The sequence below is a fragment of the Astyanax mexicanus genome, chromosome 1, assembly GCF_023375975.1.
Source record: "Astyanax mexicanus isolate ESR-SI-001 chromosome 1, AstMex3_surface, whole genome shotgun sequence".
In the NCBI taxonomy this organism is placed as follows: Eukaryota; Metazoa; Chordata; class Actinopteri; order Characiformes; family Acestrorhamphidae; genus Astyanax; species Astyanax mexicanus.
In genome coordinates, this window is record NC_064408.1 from 128,419,126 (window position 1) to 128,442,500 (window position 23,375).

The window sequence follows — 23,375 nt, forward strand, 5'->3', positions numbered from 1 at the left end:
AGCATTAGCTGTCTGGCTAACAGATCATTAGATCAGATTATTGGCCAGAAAAAAAACTTTGTCCAGAATGATACGACTGTTAAAAACATTACGTATGATCATAGCAGCCCACACTCTATATATTTGAGTAGACAGAACAGCTGAGGTAAATGAATGATTAGAATAGCACTACTGGGGCTCATTTATGGCTAAAATTGCAGGTAGCTTAGTAGCTAGGTATCTAGTTAAATGTGTGACTAGAGTAGCACTACTGAAATAAATTCATCAATAGAATACTCTATTTGTTTCAGACCAGAACATATATGTTACGAATGTTGCGAATGTTACTAGCTACATGACGAGTCTAGCATTAGCATTAGCTAGCATTAGCTGACTGGCTAACAGATTATTAGATCAGATTATTGGCCGGAAAAAAACTTCGTACAGAATGGTATGAATGTTAAAAACACCACGTATGATCAATAATTGTATTGTGATTAACTAGAGGTTGACTTTTAGTCACTAAAAGTTTTTATTTTATGAATTTATCCTAATTTTAACCCGCCTTCCTGCCCGCTTATGAACATATAAAAATGTAAAGTTTATACTTTCCAACTTCTTAGGGAAAATAAGAATGTGCCGATATTAGCACAGGAATTTTTTTTTTTTAAATCTTTAGGAAAATGGGCGTGGGTGTTATTTATTGTAATTAAAATCTATGGAAGTGGGCGGAGCTACATACTGCAGACTGCCATACTGCAACCATCCAGAAGAGGCGCTACACTGGTGGTTTCACTTTTAAGAGTGATAATTAAGGTTGATCACTAATGTCTATGCTTTCATATACAGTCATCGGGGAGGAGCTTGGGTGATAGGGGCGGAGTTATACATAGATGTGGGCGTGGCCGAGGGTGGAGCCAGGGGTGGACTGGGTGGAGAGGGAGCACAGCAGTAACAGACCTCAGAACTACAAAATAAACCATCAAAAAAAAGATAAAAACATACAAAAAAAAAAAAAAAAAAAACGGAGGAAAAATTCCCTTTATCGGTTCTTCCGGGCCTTTAAATCAGTTTGGTCCGGTTCAGTCAGTCCGGCCCGGAGGAGATAAACACTTCAATACTTCAAATAAAAATAAAAAGTGTCTACTTTTAGCTGGTCTGATTTACCCCAACCCTGAACAGTTCAAGTCTGATTCCAATAACCTATAATACAATACTCAATAATCAATAATCATAACGACCAGTAATGACCAAACACATGATCACCAGCCTTAGACTCAATAAATAACACTCAGAGAGAGGGATCCAGAGAGTGAGGGATAGAGAGATAAAAGAGAAAAGAGAGAGAGAGAGTGTAAGTAACAGTGTATATAAACTCCAGACTCTATAGAGGATTTGTCGGGACGCATTTTTATAATTTTATCCCATTTCTAACCCAAATTCCCATCTAATTTCCAATCTAATTTGGTATTAAAAGCCAATTAACCCAACCTCTAATCAATGGCAATGCTCCCCAACACTTATTTGATCCATCAGGACAAACGCATGCCTCCTCCGATACATGTGAAATCAGACCCCGCCCTTTTTCCTTTTTAAATATTCCCACCAGTCAACGCAGCATCACTATAGGCAGCATCACAATGCTCTCCTTTTCACAGATCAATAAAACCAATAAGATCAATAAGATCGATAAATACTGCACTGGTGAAAAAACAAAACAAAACAAACAAACAAAAAATATACACCCCTTATCCCAACATTCCCAGTCCAGATTCAGTCAATCTCACGAAACACAGGGAAAAAAAAAAAGAAATAAAAAAAAAGAGGGATGAAAGGGGAAGAAGAAGAGTGGTGGAAACGAGGACCCGCCTCTACTGATCACACCTGATCAATACTGTATATAGATTAAAAAGAGAGAGAGAAAAGAAAAGAGATGGGTGGATGATGAAGGAAGTAAAAGAGAAGAAAAGAAAGAATGAGAAGGACGGAGGAGAGTATAGGAAAGTACTAGTAGGGATGCAATAAAAAAAAAAAAAAAAAATCAAGAACAATGACCAATTGACCAACGAATTTGATTTGCAGTGGTTCCTCTTAAACCCAATCCAGACGGGGATTATTTTCTCAGGGGAACGTCTTCTACTCCGTGATAAAACTCCTGCATCCGGCTGCAACTGAAAAAAACAGTTCAGTAGCTCCTCCATTTCCACTCGCCCAAAGTGTAACAACGGTGCGCGGCAGAGGACAAATATATATTCCAAGTGCCCAAAGTGTAACAACGGTGCGCGGCAGAGGACAAATATATATTTTATTAAAGGCGAGGAGACGAAACTCGGGACGGGAATAAAATCACAGAGGATAAAAAAAAAAAAAAACATAAAAGAGAAAATTACCCCAGAACCCCCTGAGAAACTAATCCCATCCGGATTGAGTTTAAGATTAGGATTTCTGAAACAGTGGCAGCAGAATGGAAATGGAAAACGGCAGGTTTAAGTTCATTTTTCAGTAATGCTCTACTCACATAAATGAAACTAAATTTGTCTGTTTTTTTTTTCCAGCTGAAACAGCTGAGCTGTACAGGGCTAGAATAGTAACGTTAGCTTAGCTAACTTAACCTCAACATTTGCTAGATTACTAAAAGTCCGACTGCATTTTAGTGTGTGAATGTCAAATTTCACTCTAATGTGACTTGAGTAGCACTGCTGAGGTACATTTAAGACTAAAATTTTGACTGCACTGCTTAAGTAAGTTCACAATCGAAATTACTTGCATTACTTGGATACATTTATGACTAAAATTGGAATGTTGGCATATCTACCGCTGACTAAATGTGTGATTAGAGTAGCACTGCTGAGGTAAATTAATAAACATTTTTGTCAGCAGGGATAAAGTTTAAAATAAGAGGTTTTGTAATTGATATTCGTCTGAAAAGCTTAAAATAAAGTGCTTTTTAGGATATTTTTATTTATATTAAGTTTCGTTTGGTTTACGCCAAATATGTTAATGGTCAATGCATCCCAATAGTAAAGGCATATAAAAGGAAAACGAAAGAAAAAACAGGGAAGGGGTATAAAGAGAGAGAGAGTGATGGATGGATGGATGGATGAAGGGATACAAAGACTGAGAGATGGAGTTAAAAAATGTAAATTCTTGTTCCTCTCGGGGACACTGTAAATACCTCAGTGTTTTACCCCTATAAATAGAGCTGTGAACAAACAAACGAACAAACAAACAAACTAATGAATAAACGAATGAACAAACAGATCTCCACGGTCTGAAGAGTCATTTCTGAAGATTCATTTCTGTAGATTCATTTCTAAGGAGTCGTTTCTGAAGATTCGTTTCTGAAGAGTCATTTCTGAAGATTCATTTCTAAGGAGTCGTTTCTGAAGATTAGTTTCTGAAGATTCGTTTCTGAAGATTCGTTTCTGAAGAGTCATTTCTGAAGCAGGAGGGAATGTGTCGAGAGTTCGTTCACTCCGATCGACTCGACTCTTTTTTATTTATTCATTTATTTCATTAAATAAGGTCCAAAAAAAGCTGGACGTCCAGAGAGAAACGGCTCAAAGTGCAGCTTGGATGGATGGAGGTCCATGATTAGGATGTAGGAGTTCACCATTCACTACAGCGGGGGTCCCCGAATAACCCCCCCACCAAACCCGTCCACCGGCTCATTAAAGTGATAGTTCAGCGTAAATTCAGCTTGATGTCCATCTGATGAATCTGTGGCGTACGCTCAATTACTGTTTATGTTGTTTTTTCTACTTTTATCTCGTTATCACAGCGCTAACGCTCGGAGGAAAGCGCAGCGACTCGGTTCTGATACATCAGCTCACAGACGCAGCCTTGTGCTGATCCACATCACCCTAGGAGTGATGAGGGGAAAGAGAGAGCGCCATCTACTGTACTGTACCCACCCAGAGAGAAATGGCAAGGACAACTGTGCTCTCTCAGGGCTCCGGCAGCTGATTGAAAGCTGCATGACCGGGATTCTAACCAGCGATTTCCTGATCATAATTGCAGCGTGTACTGAAAGCTGTGTTTTAGACAGGGATGGACGATAAGGTCAAAATAAGTAAATTTAGCTGTGTTCTGATTGGCTGTGACTCATTGCAACAGTACTCAGAGCTTAAACACTAAATTATAATCATATAATGGGCGGAGTTTTTCAATTGCAGAAAGGGGCGGGGTTTAACTGTGGCAGGCTAAATATGTAGGCTATATATATATATTTTTGTGTTATAAGAAAAGCAACTAAAACAATTCAAACATTACAACTGTTTTCTGTCATAAGAGGCCCTTTAAGACTAAGATACATATGTAAACAAGCTCTGCTCTGATTGGCTATGATGTGCGTCAGGAAAACTTAAAAAAGTGAATGGGCGGGGCTAAACCCTGTATATAGAAACTGCTGTTTTATTTATTTCACATCACAAAACGTCTATTTAAACACCTAATAGGTTTCTATTGTAGTTGAATTTAAAAAAGCATGTGGTATAATTTTCCTAATTTATATTATTTTATTAATAATAATAATAATGAACAAAACAATTTTTGTATTTAATATTTGAAACAGCATAACTAATTTTTTTTTTTAATTCAAAATATATAGAATTTTCTTGTATATTAAGCCAAAAACAACAAATTTTTTTTTCAATTTTTTTTTTTTAACTTTTGATGTGTAAACCGAGAACTGCAATATCATGGAAGGGGCGGGGCTAAACTGTGGTAGGCTAAATGGGCGGAGCTATGCAGATTCTGGCGTTTCTGGCAGACTGTAATCTCCTTTATTTCAGTAAAAGAAAAGAGAAACTGATTTCTTATACAGCATTTCATTAAGACATTAAGATGTATGTAAACAAGCTCTGCTCTGATTGGCTGTTTTTTGTGACATCACAAAAACACAATGGCTTGCACTGTAAGCGAGTTTAAATGGCGCATATACCACATTTTCTCTTCTTTCTTTATGACTATTTTGATTATTAGGCATAAAAAAACATCTCTTTTTAATATTTTCTACTAATTTCAATATTAATTTGTACATTTGTTACATGTTTGTTTATAAAACAAAATAAAATAAATTTCTAAACGACTCGTGGCGTGTATTATTCTCTATACTCTTAAACAGAATAGAACTTTTGAAGGGCCCATACCCTAATATTTATCTTTTATCTTATTTCATTTTTCCTTAAGCTCTACACTAACTTATCGTTTTTTTTAACGTAAAAAAAATCTTACGATTAAACAATGTCAAAAGTGAATGGGCGGAGCTTAATACTTTTTTTAGTTTGAGTAACTCAAACCTCTAACAATGCACTATTTACTTTATAGTAAACATAGTAACTAGTTAATGTAAGTTAAGGTAGTTAAGGTAGTTAACAAAAGGATTATGTTTCTAAATCACATAAATAACGTTAATTGTGTGGGTGGGGCTTTTTTAAACACAGTTCAGCCAATCACATGTGAGTTTATGCAAATTCATTCATGTTTTTGCCGCTGCTTAGTGCACTAAATAGTGTTTCCCTAAGTAGTGCACTGCTAATGAGGGAGTATGCGTCCAAATTTTTAAACAAAATTCAACAATTCAAAAATAGTCGTTTTTTGCTGCCTGTTTATGAACAATATTCTACAATTTTCTTGTATATTCCGCCAAAAAATGGCCACAATTCTTTCTTTTTTCATGTTTTTTAACTTTCCGCTATGTCTTAAAATTAAAAGCAGACAGTTCTTGTGCCGTTAGGACTGATGTATGCAAATGAGCTCCGTTGTAATTGGCCGTGCCTCATGGAATTAACGACTAATGATATTTAAAGCCGTGAAGATCAATGAAGGTCTTCAGAAGCAGCAGATGGAGATCAGATTGGAACACAGCCGGACTGTTCCTTTAAAACATGGGGGCGGTGGGGCCGGACAGTCGGGGGCGGGGGGTTACCGTGGGAACCGCTGCGTTACGGAGTTATTGCTCTAGAGTTGCAGTGGTTCTGGATGCAGGAGGTTCTGCGTGGTTCCCTCACAGTTCACTCACAGTAGAAAGGCATGTTGCAGCTGAGGATCATGGGTAATTTTACCCAACAGTTATTATTACATCATGATGGAGGTTCTGCTGGTAGAACCGTCCAGTCCTGTAGAACCCTCCGACTGAGTGTGTGTGTGTGTGTGTGTATGAGATAGACAGGTGGGCGGAGCCGGCAGACAGGTCACTGGTCCTGCAGTGTGTCTGTGGTGGGCGTGGCTGTGGGTGATGACGGGTCGTCAGAGTCCTGCAGCATCTCAGGACTGATGATCCCTCTGTGCAGCTTCTCCAGAGACTGCTTCATCTGATCACACAGATAATTACAATTAATCAATTAATTTAATAATAAAAACTACAATAACAAAACAAAGAAGTGCTGTTTCTGCTGGTTGCTAATATACTGCTAAGCGGTGGCTAGGTGGTTACTGTAGTGTTCCTGGTGGTTGATAATATACTGGTAAGTGGTGGCCAGGTGGTTTCTATGGTGTTCCTGCTGGTTGCTAATATACTGCTTAGTGGTGGCTAGGTAGTTGCATTGATATTTCAAAGTGATTCCTATCATACTGCAAAGTTTTGGCCAGTTGGTTGCTATGGTGTTCCTGCTGGTTGCTAATATACTGGTAAGTGGTGGCCAGGTGGTTTCTATGGGGTTCCTGCTGGTTGCTAATATACTGCTAAGTTGTGGCAAGGTGGTCATAATAACTGGCAAGTTGTTGCCAATACATTGCTATTTGTTAGCTACACTGTTGCTGGGTGGGTTCTATGATATTGATGTGGTTGCTACGGCACTGTTGACTTGGAGCCACACTGTTGCTGTGTGGATTCTATGATATTGCTAAGTGGTGGCTAAACGATTGCTATGGTGATCCTGGTGTTTTCTACAATACGGTCATTGTTAACTGGCAGCCATTCTGTTGGTGGTTGCTATGGTCTAGCCAACTGGTTGCTACAATGTGGCTGAGTGGTAGCTGTGGTGCTGCTGTGGTGGCAGTTGTTATGGTAGTTCCTGGTTGTTGCTAAGATACTGTTGAGTGGAGGCCAGTTGGTCAATATGGTTTTTCTGGTAAGTGGTTGATATGATACCGGTGGGGTTGCTATGGTTACCTGGTCCAGCAGGGTGACTGAGGACTGTAGGATCTGCTGCCATTTCCCGAGCTGAGCCTGATGAAACTGGCGCTGCAGCTGCAGCACCTGCGCCCACTCTGCAGCCGACTGCGGGAGAGGACTGAGATACAGAGATATAGATATATAGATATATATATACACAATGTACGGAAGGTTAATGCACAATTTTGTGAAAATAATATGTAAAAGTGAGCATAATAAACTGTATATAAAATCTAACGTTTTCCTGTTGTTTTATTTTGTATATGGAAACATTATAAAATTGTGTGTATGTGTATATAGTGTCTAAAGTGTTTAGTGTGTGTAGTGCGCATATTGTAGAGCTGCACGGTATTTGAAAATGTTTACATTGCAAATGTTCTTTTTCGAAGATATATATTGCAAGGTTAAACAATGCAGGGTCCTTGACGTCACCAAGCCCCGCCCCAACCGCGCGCGCATGGTCTTGCGTACAGACCAATCAAGAACCGAGTCAGCGCCGAGCTCTCGAAACCCGAGGAAAACAGCAAAACAACAGTAATCTGCTCTTTAATCAGCATTTAAATGGCTTTTTAAAAAGGTAAATAAAAAGAGGGTTTGTGTTTCTGGGATTAAAAGCCCCAACCCCCCTGCCCTCTCATAAAGCTTCTCAGGCAGCAGCAGCCTGTCACTCACACAGACACAGAGACAGCGCTGTGTATCTACTTCTTGTGTCAAAAATCAAAATATTGCAACACGATGTGATTGATTTAATTGCCTTAAGTGACATCACATGTCCTGCGATGTGACTGTTAAACGATATATATCGTGCAGCACTAGTGTAGTGTGTATAGAGTGTGTGTAGTGTGTGTATAGTGTTAGAGTGTGTGTGTGTGTTACCTGTCTGAGAGTGAGTAGGAGTGCCAGGTCTCCAGTGTGTGAGCGGCTCTCTCTAAAGCCCACAGCTTATAGAACAGCAGCATATTCAGAGCCACCAACACCACCAGACTACAGACAGAGAGAGAGAGATTAAAATATAACTTTTAAAAAGTTCAAAATGTGAAATTCATATATTGTGTAGATGTATTAAACACAGAGTGATCTAATTTAAGTGTTTATTTATTTTATTGTTGATGACTATGAAGCTTACAGCCAATGAAAACCCAAATATCAGTGTCTCAGAAAATTTGAATATTATATAATAAGACCAATTGGTACTTTCTGCAGTGTGGGCAGTGTGCCAAGTCCTGCTGGAAAATGAAATCCACATCTCTATAAAAGTTGTTTTCAGCAGAGGGAAGCTGTAAGATATGAAGTGCTGTAAGATTTTGTGGGAAAGCAAAACTGCACTGACTTTAGACTTGATAATAAAACACAGTGGATCAACACCAGCAGATGACAGACATGACTCTCCTCTAAACCATCCCTAAAGTTTCTAGAACAGTCCCAGCATTCCTTGCTGCTGCTTTTATTATTATACACCTGTGGAACCACGAAAGGGATTCAGGAACACCTGAGTTCAATGATTTGGATGGAAGATTCTATAAGAGAATACTGTACCTGATACAGATCCTACACACGCAAAGCGAAAGAAAGAAAGAAAGAGAGAGAGAGAGATACAGAGAACCAGGAAGTTGTTAGCAAGCAGAGAACCAATCAGAGGAAAGAAAAAAAAGGAAAAAGATGGAAAACTAGTCCCACTGTAAAATGATTAGTGTATATTGTAGCTGTCCTGTGAAAAAAACACTTATTTCCATTTTTGTCGATTTTTAGTTTAATACATATTTTGAACAGAGAAACGGTCCGTTACACTGTGCCCAAATTTCTTGATGAGCGGACCAATAGAAACTCTCCAAAATGACCTGAAATAAACTCTTTTTACATTGACTTCCATTGAAAGTTTACAAGTTTTTTTTCTCTCTCCTGTAAAGCTGCTGTTTTGGAGATAAGTGTTTTTTTTAGGGGTGGGCCAAAATATCAATATCGTATCATAGTGCTGGGAGGTTTATAGAATTAATTTGATTAATTAATTTACTGTTTTTATACGATTTTCTAGACGGAACAATGGCGACTGTATCATTTTGCTTTTGTCAGAAACCTGTAAAAGAGATATTTTATATATAAAAGCAATTTCTATATTTTAGTCTTTTTCCTAAAATAAAATAAAATAAAATAATTAAATTTAGCAAAATATTTTTTAATAATTTTGCATTTAAATGTAAAGGAAACAATAGTCACACATTACTTTAAATGGCGATATCCATTTACAAATAAAACAAACTGCAGTTTGCATTAAGAAATAAAAATCGAAACCGTAATCAAGATATTATATTAGAAGAATTTCAAGATACATTTTTAAATTTACAATATCGCCCAGCCCTCATTTATTGTTTGCAATACATTATCGATACTGTTTATAGGTTTATGTTTGAGTAAAATGAACATTGTTGTTTTATTCTATAAACTACAAACATTTCTCTTAAATTCTAAATAGAAATATTGTAATTTAGAGCATTTATTTGCAGAAAATGAGAAATGTCTGAAATAACAAAAAAAAAGATGCAGAGCTTTCAGACCTCAAATAATGCAAAGAAAACAAGTTCATATTAATAAAGTTTTAAGAGTTCAGAAATAATCAATATTTGGTGGAATAACCCTGATGGTTTTTAATCACAGTTTTTTTTCATGCATCTTGGCATCATGTTTTCCTCCACCAGTCTTACACACTGCTTTTGGATAACTTTATGCTGCTTTACTCCTGGTGCAAAAATTCAAGCAGTTCAGTTTGGTGGTTTGATGGCTTGTGATCATCCATCTTCCTCTTGATTATATTCCAGAGGATTTCAATTTGCTAAAATCAAAGAAACTCATCATTTTTAAGTGCTCTCTTATTATTTTACAGAGCTGTATAGTCGGACCTGATGTTTGATAGAACTCACATGAAGCTGACGATCAGCAGGATGGTGGAGATGTTGTTATTACCAGCTGCTCCACGCCATCGATCCCCAACCTTCAGAAACGGAGCGCCTAAAACACACATCCATACACAGAAAACTGTTAAACATATCTCATTAGCAATACATTACTCTGTAGGTAGAATAGAGTATAGATACTAGAGTTTAATAAAATACTTCTGTAGAAGTTGAAGAAGTATCAACTCAAGCTTTTTACTCTTTAAGTAAAAGTGTTTAAAAAAAGTACTGGATTCAAAACTAATTAAAGTATAAAAGTAAAAGTAATTTAAGGAGAAAAAAACATAAAGCCATTAAGAACAAAAGCTTAGGCCACGCCCCCAGAGTCCTATAGTGCTCTACCAAATTCAAAGCTCTTACAATCGCCTACAAGGTGATGACAGAACAGCTCCTTCCTACCTGCACTGATCGCTCCTGAAGGCTTACGCTACCTCCCGGCCGCTGCGCTCCTCCAATGAACGTCGCCTCGCTTTGCCAAACAAACATTCACACAAAGCAATCCAGACTGTTCTCATACAGAGTTCCCCAATGGTGGAACAAACTACCTTCCACTACCAGATCAGGAGAATCTCTCACTATCTTTAATAAACTCCTGAAGACAGAGCTCTTCAAAGAGCACTTACTCTCCTAACACCTCTAACTAACTACCTTCTACTACCAGATCAGGAGAATCTCTCACTATCTTTAATAAACTCCTGAAGACAGAGCTCTTCAAAGAGCACTTACTCTCCTAACACCTCTAACGAACTACCTTCTACTACCAGATCAGGAGAATCTCTCGCTATCTTTAATAAACTCCTGAAGACAGAGCTCTTCAAAGAGCACTTACTCTCCTAACACCTCTAACTAACTACCTTCTACTACCAGATCAGGAGAATCTCTCGCTATCTTTAATAAACTCCTGAAGACTGAGCTCTTCAAAGAGCGCTTACTCTCCTAACACCTCTAACTAACTACCTTCTACTACCAGATCAGGAGAATCTCTCACTATCTTTAATAAACTCCTGAAGACAGAGCTCTTCAAAGAGCACTTACTCTCCTAACACCTCTAACTAACTAACTAATTCTAACCTCATTTCCTTCTTCCCCTCCTTCACTCCTCTATCCTATTATTCCCCTTTGACCTCCTTTTATCCCTATCCAAAGATGTTTTTCCTTTAAACTTATTTTAAATTGTACTTCACTATTGTAAGTCTCTTTGGACAAAAGCGTCTGCCAAATGTAATGTAATGTAATGTAATGTAATGTAATGTAATGTACCACACCCCCAAAACACATTTTACTAAAATATAATATAACATAATGTCTATATTAAAATATTAAAATGTTAATGTTGATTATATAATGTGGGATTTTGCTCTAGGCTGCTCTCTAGTGTTTCAGCTGCATATATGCTGATTATAAATGAATGCATTTATTGTAGTAGAATGTAAATATATTTAAGTTAAAGCTTAGTTGGACGGGTATGTTCTTGCTGGAGTGTGTGTGTGTGGGGGGGGGGGGGATCTGTACATTTTTAAAGCTTAAATTTTATGACTTTTAAGCCTTTTTTTAATTCTAAAAAATAATACTATTATTGTGGCAAAAAGAAATATATAGAAACTATAGTTTTTGATAAACAGCACTGGAGGAATAACTGGCATTTTCTTTAGATCTCCATTTACATTTTTAAAATGTTAATATTTAATGCAGCATAAGAATAATAAGCAAACAAACATTTTAACTGGCTTGAATCAATCAATTAACAATTAATTAACTAATTCGCTAATTAATTAATTATCAATTAATAAACCATTCACATGCATATGTACACTATAATGAGCTTCAATTTTAAAATGAATTGATAAATAAATAAAATTAATTTTAAAAATATATATACATATTATATAATGTTATATTGCACTGTCTTGTTTTTATTCCCTTGCTTTCATTTTTCACATTCCTCAATATATTTTTCCAAGTCATATATTTAAGCGCTCTGCACGACTAAAATTAAACGCTCCGTGTGGCTATTCACTTTTATTCACTTTTATTCACTTTTATAGATATAATTTAATGCAACTTCCAGACATTTTAGGACATATTTAACAAAATTTAAGACCTTTTAAGACTTTTAAATCACAATATAAATCACAGTATACACCAATAGGGAGTCAGAATGGTGTATGTTTATATTTCTCTACATCCAATCACAATCAGATTCACTCTATCTGGATGGAGAGATTTATCTGGATAGGGTTTTTATTGAACGATGAGAAGCCGGAATGAAAACCAGCTGAAATGAGTTCAGATAATTGTGTGAAAATGTAAAATAATCCCTACAGTAAAGTATGAAGTAATGAAACTTTTTCATTCCGGCCACTCTGGCCACACCATGGACACACCCCCAGCTATGGACACACTCTCAGACTTGCTGATGCCTAGAACACTTTTTATAGTTCTACCATATTTTGCACTAGTAGTTCATTCACTAGTTAATTCATCTACTGTTTACGTATCTTTTGCACTGTTTACGTATCTTTTGCACTGCTTAATTTAATTTAAATTATTATATAACTGTGTATTTGCACTTTCTGTTTGGCTGACATCAGTTATCCTCACATTATGCACATCAACTGGTGTTCACTGTCTATTGTGTTCAACTGCACTACCTCCATTCTCCATCTCCATTACACACACACACACGAAGACTGTACATTTACACTGTATATTCTATTTCTTATTTGATTGTATTTATATGTATCTTTATATTTTATATTTTATCTTTTTTAACTTTGTGTATTGTGTGACCTGCTGCTGGATGCCAAGAATTTCCCCCCGGGGATCAATAAAGTATCTATCTATCTATCTATCTATCTATCTAGATTATTCTGTATGTATATATGTAGAGTGTATATCTATAATAATACAGTACAGTTACATGTATGTACCGTTAGAATCTGATAGACTCTGCTGTAATTCTTAATTTATCCTCCAGAGGGCAGAGTGTTCTCAGTGTTCTCACCTGTTTCTCGTCCCTCTCTCTCCTCCGGGGCCCCTCGCTCGCCCCGGTCCCCGCCGGCCCCCGGCCCCTCCCTCTCCGCGGTGCGTCTGGAGCAGGTGCGTTTACGTCTGCGCAGCCCCGCCCCCCCCTTCCCTCCATCTGCACCGGGGGCGTCGCCCACCACGCCCACCCCCACCACCACCGACACCTCCGCCTGCAGCAGCGTCTCCAGCTTACACACCTCCACCTCTACATATATACACACACACACACACACATATATATACACACACATATATACATACATTTAGTTTAAATATTTAAACATAGTTGTACAGAAACATAGTATTTCTGCAGCTATATTAATATTAACATCTAAACATTAAATATCGTGTCTGTACGGTAGGACTGCAACTAATAATTATTTTGTCAGTCATCTAATCTGATGATCATTTTTTCGATTAGTTGATTAGTCAACGATTATTTCTGATTAACGAGTTTGGGCACTTTTTGAGACAAAAAACTGTGTGAGTTTATCTCCCATCACGCTTCTGCCCCCAGCATTTTGGGTAATGTGGTACTGTTACAAATGAACGATTAGTCGACAATCAAATTTGTAGTCGACAAATTTAAATAATCGACATTGTCGATTATATTGACTAATCGCTGCAGCCCTGCTGTGTAGTGTACTCTACTGAATATAGGTTATTATTTATGTTTTACACAACATCATTGTGTAACTTCACTGGAATTGGGGTTGTAATCATGTGTAATTTGTGTGTGTGTGTGTGTGTGTGTGTGTAGTGTGTGTGTGTGTGTGTGTAGTGTGTATTTACCCATGTGTCTGTAGTATTCCTCTATTCCACTCCAGGTGTTTTTCTCTATCAGAGCTTTCACCAAACTCCACGGCTGCTTCCTGTAGCAGATATCAGACGAAACCCTGCACACACACACACACACACACACACACACAGATATATATATTAAAACTCTCACAAAAACAAAGTGGTTTCAGTTAACAGCTGTGCTGAACTCATCAAGAGTTAATTACTTGAATTTCTTGTCTCTTAATAAAGTGTTTGAGAGCATCAGTTAAAGTAAAGTAGTGAAGAGGTAGAGTTACAGGTATACAGTGAATATTAGAGTAATGTTCGAATCCAGGTTATGATGAGAAGCAATAAATACCGTTAATATTTTTCAGATTATACGGCGCTCTATCAGTAAACGTCTGTTTTCTGGTCTATTGTCATAAATAAAGTGCACCGGATAGTAAGGAGCATCATGCAACACAGATTTCCACTAAGGCTGCTAGATTAGCATTTACCACTAAAGAGCTAGAAGAGCTAGCGCTTAGCACAGTTAACAGCTAATGCTAACGCTGCTCCAGCAGTGCTAGCTGGGGTTAGCCGCAGGCTACAGTCCGATATACTTCCCTCTGAATGGTGAAAGAGCTTAGTGCTGTGGTTAGCTGCTAATGCTAATGCTGCTCTAGCAGTGCTAGCTGGGGTTAGCAGTAGACTACAGTCCGATAATACTCACCTCTGAGCGGTGAAAGAGCTAGCGCTTAGCACAGTTAACGGCTAATGCTAATACTGCTTCAGCCTTAGTGCTGGAGAAACTTTACTGAGTCTCCTGTATAACTCTGTACTTCAGCAGAGTGTCTTTACTGCTCCTTAATACCTGACTGATAAAATTCATACATAAGGAGCACCGGATTTTGACAATTTTGGGGTAAATTAAAGGGTTTTAAATGCACCTCAGAGTGTGACAAATACGGTACTATAGTAAGTAAAGGAAACTAAATACTGTAAGAAAAAAATGAAGGTCAGTCAATCAGAAATGAAGGAAGTGCAGAGAAAGATGTTGCAAAAAATGGCTATTAAAAACATAATAATGATGGAACTGGCACTCATCAGGACTGCCAAGGAAAAGGATAATGTGTGTGTGTTTTAGTTACCTGAGCCTGCTCTTGGTTTTGCTGACGGCTGTAAGGCAGTATCTGTGGGTGGTGTAAAAGTAGTCCTGATACGGGATTCCTGAAGTGATCACCTCCGAATCCACCACATAACACTCCCCCCGAGAACTGCTCTTATACAGAGTCTACACACACACACACACACACACACACAAACGCACACAGAGTGTTAATTTCGTTAACGAAAACTAGGACGAAAAATCTTCGTTGACGACCAATTTTTAATGAAAAAAAGTAAAATACTTGAAAATGAAAATGAAACCTATGACGAAATTCTTTACATTTTTCTGCAACTAATAAAAACTAAACCAAAATTTCAAAGTTTGACGCATGGGGAAATTATTTGTAATAAATGATATTATTGAGTGATATATAGTGATCGGAACACAGCCGCTCCACACAGCACCACAGCACCCCCGCCAGGAAAAGCACCCCCTCACAGGAGGAAATTATTATTTTTCATTATTTCTTACAAGTCAGTGTAGCTTAGAATTGCATCTTGGGTATTTTATTTTATTTTTTTTAAGTTAAGCTAAAGCCAAAAAGAAGACTGTGTGTGTGCGGTGCTTTTCCTGGCGGGGGTTCTGAATTCAGCACAACTCTCTGTTTATACATAATACATACTTTTTACATGACTAAAATTCATTAGACTAAAAGTAATAATAACCAAAAGACTAAAATGTAAAAATATTAGTAAAACTAATATTAAAATCAAAATCACCATGAAAATGTTAACACACACACACACACAAACACACAAACACAGTGTGTATTTTTATTAGTGTAAGTTTATTATTTAGAATTAAAGGCAGGATCTGTTAGAATTAAACTCTTACCTGAGTCTCGACGACGGGGGCAGTTTTGGGGCCGAGGGGGTTGTTGATGGCGATGGTGTAGCTCAGCACCCGGATACTGTTCCCACTGCTGACGTCCTGCTGCCAGTCCTGCACCGACAGGTCTAACACACACATACACACAATTTAATTTAATTGTTGTTTTATTTATTCTATAAACTACGGACAACATTTCTCCCAAACTCCAAATAAAAATATTCTCATTTAGAGCATTTAGAAACAGGAGAGTTGAGGTGCACATTGAATTCTGCGTGATTTGATCAGCCGTGGTTTTATGTTTTTTTGGATACAATCCGGGTTAGCACCCGAACACCCCTTTTAGACAGCTTCCTCTTACAGCGTCCACAGTTAATCCTGTTGGATGTGGTTGGTCCTTCTTGGTGGTATCTCGCTGACATTACCCTGGATACCGTGGCTCTTGATGCATCACAAAGACTTGCTGTCTTGGTCACAGATGCTCCAGCAAGACGTGCACCAACAATTTGTCCTCTTTTGAACTCTGCTATGTCTCCCATAATGTTGTGTGCATTGCAATATTTTGAGTAAAGCTGTGCTCTGGATCTGGAGTACTGACCGGTGAAGTGTCGCTGGGTGAAGAGGTGCTGGAGGAAGTGAGTATCGGAGAACAGCAGCTCGTGAAGTTTATCCACCCCGATCCTCAGAACCGTGTTAATGTGCAGACGCCCCCTCAGATCCGCACAGAACGACTCCACCTCACCTGCAGACACAACAGATTATTACACACAAAAATCTTGTGCAACATGCTCTGAGCCCTCAGACATGCATAACATACCAATCCTGATTCTGCAGAATCCTTTCACAGCCAATCAGAAACGCTATAATCCGATTTCAGCCTCCAGAGAGTTCAGACTGAGAGAATTCTATACTATAATCACATTTTAAACTACCTCAAAATGTGGCTTAAACCTAATTACCAAAATTTAAATTGCATGTTGGCCGATTTTCAGCCAAAACAAGCGATTGGCTGACATTCGCCCGATTTAGCCAATCCAATTCGGGAGCTAAAGTGATCATTGCAGTGCTGTGTGTGGATCACTGTTGGGGCAGTTTGGGTCACAGGAAGTTGCAGTTCCTCACCCAGCCACCAGATGGAACTCCAAAGCTGAGCTACCATTCACTTAAGAAACCCTAACTTTCCACAGGCTGCACTAAGATCTTTCAGCCCAATCAGTAAGTAGAAGAGCTAACAAACACAACTAACCAGATAATACTGCTCTCTACAGTTCATCTTTCAGCCCAATCAATAAGTAACAGAGCTAACAAACACCACTATCCACACAAAATAACCAAGCGCTGCACAATTACAGCAGCTGCAGGAGTCAGAAAACTAATTGAATTTCATTCAGACTGTTTTTATAGCTGGATAAGCAGCGATTTTTGAATTTTGTAAATTGGTTGGATCACAGTTGAGCCCAGCGTTTTTTAATTTGAGTTATAATCACTTGTGCCGTTGTGTTCACTTGTGGTTTGGCCGTTTGCACTAATAAGACAGAGGGGGGGTAAGGGGGCGTGGCCTATCAGGAATGTGACATCAGCACACACTGTACCCTGTGTTCCTGCAGAGTGACATAAACACTCACTCTCTTCCTGTGTGTCGGAGGAGTTGCTGGGGTCGGTGGGCAGCTCTTCATCATTAGTCATATCCAGCGATGAAACGTTACCCAGAACCTGAGGACCGGACGCTGACGCCGCCAGACTGCCGGCCTCTGATTGGCTGTCCTGCCCGGCCTCCTCTGTACTCTACAGCATAAGATAAGAGATAAATAAACACACAATATCTACATTTAGAGTGTTATTTAAACGTGTCCTTAAGCTAAAATCTACTTTTTCTTGTTTTTACACTTGGAAATACAGTTGGTCTCTCTTTAGCCTTCATTGTCTGCAGCTCTGTTTAAAGCTCTGTTTATAGAGCTAGTTAGCGTTAGCTTTCTTGTGTAAGTAACTGTAGGTTTAAATCGGATCCCCAGTTGATTCTGCGATTTACCGAGACCTTAAATAAACACTAGGGAAGCGCGGTTTGACGTTAATCGAAGTTTAAGGGTTAATTTTATCTAGCACTCAGTGCTGTATCTTTACAACTAAGGCTAAAGTATCTCTGAAAACATTTTGTCCTTTGAGTTTTAGTGCTGTAAATTTGACTGTAAGGGAATAAAGGTAGTGCTGTTAGCCAATCAGAGGCGATATTTTTGCATGTATGCATATTCATGAGCAAGAGCCGAAATCCTGTCTTTTTTACAGAGTGCACTAATCCAGTGAACTAAAGCAGGGCTAAACAGAAACACCAAGAGCAGCTGAGCATACAACACTTACCGCGGTGGTGGCAGCAGGAGTGGCAGGTGTGGCGGGTGTGGTGGAGTGTGTGGGGTTGGTGTTGGCGGGTTGAGTGGTGGTCTGGGAGTTGGGGGGACTCGGTTCTGGCTCAGTACTGGTTCTGACGGCAGGAACCTCCACAGGTGGGCAGGAGGAGGAGGAAGAGGATGGAGGAGAAGATCCAGGAGGGGGAGGAGCTACAGCAGCCTGATCCAGCAAATCACACACCACATCATCACCCGGCCTGAGAGAGGAGAATAGAGTTACGTAACCTGCTTCAGCCAATCAGAACAGAGGTCATTTACATATACAGCAATAAATATACATAAAACTAAGAGAGAATCAGTTTCTCTGATTTTGCTATTTATAGGTTTATGTTTGAGTAAAATGAACATTGCTGTTTTATTCTATAAACTACAAACAACATTTCTCCCAAATTCCAAATAAAAATATTCTCATTTAGAGCATTTATTTACAGAAAATGAGAAATGGCTGAAATAACAAAAAAGATGCAGAGCTTTCAGACCTCAAATAATGCAAAGAAAACAAGTTCATATTCATAAAGTTTTAAGAGTTCAGAAATAATCAATATTTGGTGGAATAACCCTGGTTTTTAATCAGTTTTCATTTCATGCATCTTGGCATCATGTTCTCCTCCACCAGTCTTACACACTGCTTTTAAGTGCTCTCTTTTTTTCTTTTTTTTTTTACACAGCTGTATGAGCTGTAACATTAGAATCTATGTTATCGGTGGTAGTAAGGAGACTAATAATAAAACGTGATGTAGACGTGAGATATCAGCCCTTTGAACTAAAGTAACCCCGGCAACGCAGTGAGGTGGGCGGAGTCAGGCGTGTGATGTCAGTAGTGAACAGACGGCGGGTCAGTGTGAACTCACAGCAGGCCGTTCATATGCTCCGCCGTCGGGGACACGTAGTCATCGTCCTCACTCGTCAGCCCCAGCTCAGTCCCGTAACACTGGTGCACAATGTGCCACAGCTCCTTAGGAGACAGCGTCTAACACACACACACACACACACACACACACATTTCTCTTATTTAATGATAACACAACACAATGAACTTTTAATTATTGAGATTTTTTAGAAACTGGTACTAAAATACAGAAATACTGTGAACAAACACATAATTAGAGCTTCGTTTAGGCTTGCGTAGAGTGCATCACGATGCTCATCGCTATCTTACACCCCTCCAACAGTCTATTTTCACTCCTTCCTTCTGAATATATCTACACTGATGGGCGTGGTGTTCTGGAAATGAGGTGTGTTCAGGTACATTTCTGGAGTTTTATCTTGTTTATCTTGGTAACAGAAAACACAGGAGCTCCACTGACTGAATACAACCTAGACAGACGCCAACAGTCAGACGTTCATCGCTATCTTGGCAGTGAATTCTCAGCACAGGCACAAATTTTTTTTTTCAATAATAAACAAAATGAATGAACGAGTGTGAACCAGCAGCTCAGTTTCCTCTGCTGAGAAGCATTTGTTGAACACGTCCAGGTAGCTGCACTGTTAAAATAGCAATCCACCAAAGTCAGAGCTCACCTGATTCTACTCTTAAAGAGAATGATGCGCGAGAGATACACCCATGATTAATTAAGAGAATTAGCACATGACTTTTGCTTTGCGTATATCGAGCTGCGCAAGGTGTACTTTTCCCGTCGTTACGATAGCAAAGACACACACTGACACGGCATATATCAAGCTGCGCAGTGCATGGTTAAAATAGGGCCTAATTTAAAGCTGGTGTCCGTAAGTTTTGGGATTTGGGGGATTTAGTGCCTCTCTGGTGAGAATGGGTAATTGGACCGAGCATGCGGAAGAATCATTTTGAACTGGGCGGGTGTGATGCGGTCTCCTTTCAGAGCGGATGAATCCGATTCCAGGTTATGTTTAGTCAGAGAGAGAGAGAGAGAGAGAGAGAGAGAGAGCTCAGTCAGAAAATTCACTCCTTCGTTTCTTTGATTTTACTATGAGTGAATGAGCTACTGAGCTCTGAGTTTCCTCTTCTGAAGTCTCCATTGCTCCACCAGCCGCTCGCGTTCAGTAAAACTGAGCCGGATCCTCTTTTAGAGGCTGTACGTGTGACGTAAGTACGTAAAGATGCGTGACGTGGCCAGAAGAAGAAGAACTCCCGCGAAAAGTTACCCGACACCCCAGTTTTTTTTTTTTTTATAATTTATATATTATAACATAATAGGTTTAGCAGGGATGGTGGTACCATGGTACCATTAAACACTATATTTTATCCATATTCTTCTCCACTCAGAAATGCTTCTGCTTTCAGTTAAGAAACTAAATAATACAGATTTCCACTTTAAAAACATTATGCTTAACAATACAGATACGGTTACAATTCAAAGTGACAATTGGCAGAAGTATAAATATAATATAAATATAGTAAATAAAAATTTTCTCTTTATCTAATCAGAAGAGGACAGAGTACAACACTCCGACACCAGCCGTTACATTTATATTAATAATTAAACACCAACACTGTACAGTATTGCAAAACAAATTATTGCAATACTACAAAAATATATATTTTCTTATTGTCTTATTAAATTCAGTGAGGAATCTCACCTTGTCCATCAGAGCGTTCTGCCACAGTCTGAAGATCATCATGTAGCTGCGATCCCTCGCTCCGAACGACGTGAAGAAGTGCTGTGGAGGAAGAGCAGGACAAGACTTCATTCAGATTAATATTAATAAATAACTAAAGGAGTCTCTAACAGAAGAAATATCTATAAAAATATCTATAAATATAATTAAAGTTGATTAGAAGTTTATGGAGCAGAACCTTCTCCTGATCGGTGCAGATCTGGATGGCGTTGGGGATCAGTTTGGCCGTTTTCTCCTTGGTCAGACTCGTCACGTCCTTCAGCAGGATGGTGATCTGCAGCAAGACACACAGCAGGAACGTCCTGTAACCCAGTACTGGACACTACACAAAAGATGCTACATACAGGATGCTGTCTATAGGATGCTATCTACAGAATGCTTCCTACAGGACGCTGTCTACAGGACGCTGTCTACAGGACGCTGTCTACAGAATGCTTCCTACAGGACGCTGTCTACAGGACGCTGTCTACAGAATGCTTCCTACAGGACGCTGTCTACAGGACGCTGTCTACAGAATGCTTCCTACAGGACGCTGTCTACAGGACGCTGTCTACAGAATGCTTCCTACAGGACGCTGTCTACAGGACGCTACCTACAGGACGCTACCTACAGGATGCTGTCTACAGGACGCTGTCTACAGAATGCTTCCTACAGGACGCTGTCTACAGGACGCTGTCTACAGGACGCTGTCTACAGGACGCTACCTACAGGATGCTGTGTACAGGACACTGTCTACAGTATGCTACCTACAGGACACTGCCGACAGAATGATGCCCAAAGGATGCTATCTACAGGATGCTGTTCTCAGGACACTGCCCACAGGATGCTGTCTACAGGACACTGCCCGAAGGAAACTGCCCAAAGGACACTGTCCACAGAATGCTACCTACAGGATGGTATCTACAGGACGCTGATGACGAGATGCTTATTATTGCTTATTGTTATTTAAGTATTATTTATTTTGGTATTCTTTTTTGGTTACAACTGGCTCTAACATCCATAAACATTTATACTGATTAACTTGTGATAAAGCAACAGTCACCTCACCATATACTTCTGTGTGTGTGTGTGTGTGTGTGTTTGTGTGTATGCCATACCTGTCAAGTCTCCCGTTTTGGCCGGGAAACTACCGTATTTTACTCCTCTTTCCCGCCGTCCTCCCGTATTAGTATTTTCCCGTAAATTTCCCGTATTTTATTAAAATAAAAAAATATATATTATTGAGGATACAGGGCACTGACCGCTCTGTGTCTCTTAACCAATCGTGGAGCCGGTTCAAGGAGAAAGTCCCGCCTTTCAGGAGAAACAGCCAATCAGCTTGCAAAGGAGGGTCAGAGTTCAGGCAGCTAGTTGGAGCTGCTGATGTTAAAACATATCTGGATATACAGAGATTTTTCTAAAAGAAAGGTAACGGTTGGCTAATCATGTAAACTGTGATGAGATTTTTCTGATAGCTGCTTAAAAATACTCCGAATAAAAACACACAGATTAAACCTTTTAAAATAAAAAAATTACAGCTTGTGACTCAGTTTAACTAGAAAATGTGGAGAGGACCGACATTAACTGAACTAATCAGGGGTGGAGTGATCAAAAGGAAGAAGTATTAATTAAAAATTATTGTGTAGGCCCCTTAGGACTAATTTTTACTGATGGAATATATCTGGTCCATGTCCTTTTAGTAAAAGCTCATAATACCATTTTTAGGTCACCAACAGTCATTTTGCAGAATTTGTGCACTCTTTGTTCAATTTTAAATCCATTAAATAAATAACAAATATATCATATAAAAGAGTGCATTTATTACAAAAAAGACATGAAATCTTAAATAAAAAAAGATATAGAAAAGGGGTTTTAATTTGGCTGTATTAAAAGAATGGCATATGTAGGAATGTCCACAACATGTTCAGATTCTGATAATCTAATTGTAGTGTGTAAGTGGTTCACATGTGGTTATTTTAGATTTTTTGTAAACCTGTCTTAAAATGTAAGGGATACTGAACCTTCGTTGGGCTGGTGGGACGGCTTTAAGCGGACAGAGAAAAATATCCCTTATTTTGAAATCTAAAACTTGACAGGTATGGTGTGCATGTGTGTGTGTGTTATACGTACAGTGGTTTCCCAGCGGAAGATGTTGCTGTAGAAGCAGATCCAGTTCTCAGACAGATAAAGACGACCCTGAAGCAGAATGTCCTTCTGCAGAGCACACGAGTAATCTACACACACACACACACACACACACACACACACACACAGTTCAGACTTCAGCTAACACACACATCAAATCATCCCATCACACAATGCTACCTGTGCTGAGAGAATAAAGGCTCAACACGCTTGGAGGAGAACACTAATGTATTTTTTGCGCTAGAAGACGAACCTAAAATCCTTTCATTTTCCCCAAAATCATCAGTGTGCCTTGTGTATAAATTCTACCAGTCAGGTTGTAAAGAGCAGTAAAGCCTCTCCACTGAATTACAGTGGCTGGCGCTGCTAACCTGGGCTAGGTAGTGCTGCTAACCGGAGCTGGCTAGCGCTGCTAACCG

The 23,375-nt window shown here is 39.0% G+C and overlaps 1 protein-coding gene across 2 annotated transcripts in view; it reads right to left on the minus strand.

Annotated features, from left to right (window-relative positions):
- Nucleotides 1-2,982: 2,982 nt before the first annotated feature.
- Nucleotides 2,983-23,375, minus strand: part of LOC125784877 (protein Aster-A-like) — a 62,029-nt gene continuing 41,636 nt past the window's right edge. For both annotated transcript variants that reach the window (XM_049468963.1, XM_049468968.1), the window contains exons 5-19: nucleotides 22,942-23,045; nucleotides 21,011-21,106; nucleotides 20,794-20,874; nucleotides 19,086-19,204; nucleotides 18,188-18,431; nucleotides 17,458-17,617; nucleotides 16,431-16,574; nucleotides 15,839-15,960; nucleotides 14,985-15,127; nucleotides 13,864-13,967; nucleotides 13,049-13,276; nucleotides 10,012-10,099; nucleotides 7,973-8,080; nucleotides 7,094-7,214; nucleotides 2,983-6,293 (exon numbers count right to left, since the gene is read on the minus strand). In XM_049468963.1, the coding sequence (XP_049324920.1) occupies nucleotides 6,174-6,293; nucleotides 7,094-7,214; nucleotides 7,973-8,080; nucleotides 10,012-10,099; nucleotides 13,049-13,276; nucleotides 13,864-13,967; nucleotides 14,985-15,127; nucleotides 15,839-15,960; nucleotides 16,431-16,574; nucleotides 17,458-17,617; nucleotides 18,188-18,431; nucleotides 19,086-19,204; nucleotides 20,794-20,874; nucleotides 21,011-21,106; nucleotides 22,942-23,045 (1,982 nt within the window). In that variant the 3' untranslated portion in view covers nucleotides 2,983-6,173. The remainder of the gene's footprint in view (nucleotides 6,294-7,093; nucleotides 7,215-7,972; nucleotides 8,081-10,011; nucleotides 10,100-13,048; nucleotides 13,277-13,863; nucleotides 13,968-14,984; nucleotides 15,128-15,838; nucleotides 15,961-16,430; nucleotides 16,575-17,457; nucleotides 17,618-18,187; nucleotides 18,432-19,085; nucleotides 19,205-20,793; nucleotides 20,875-21,010; nucleotides 21,107-22,941; nucleotides 23,046-23,375) is intronic.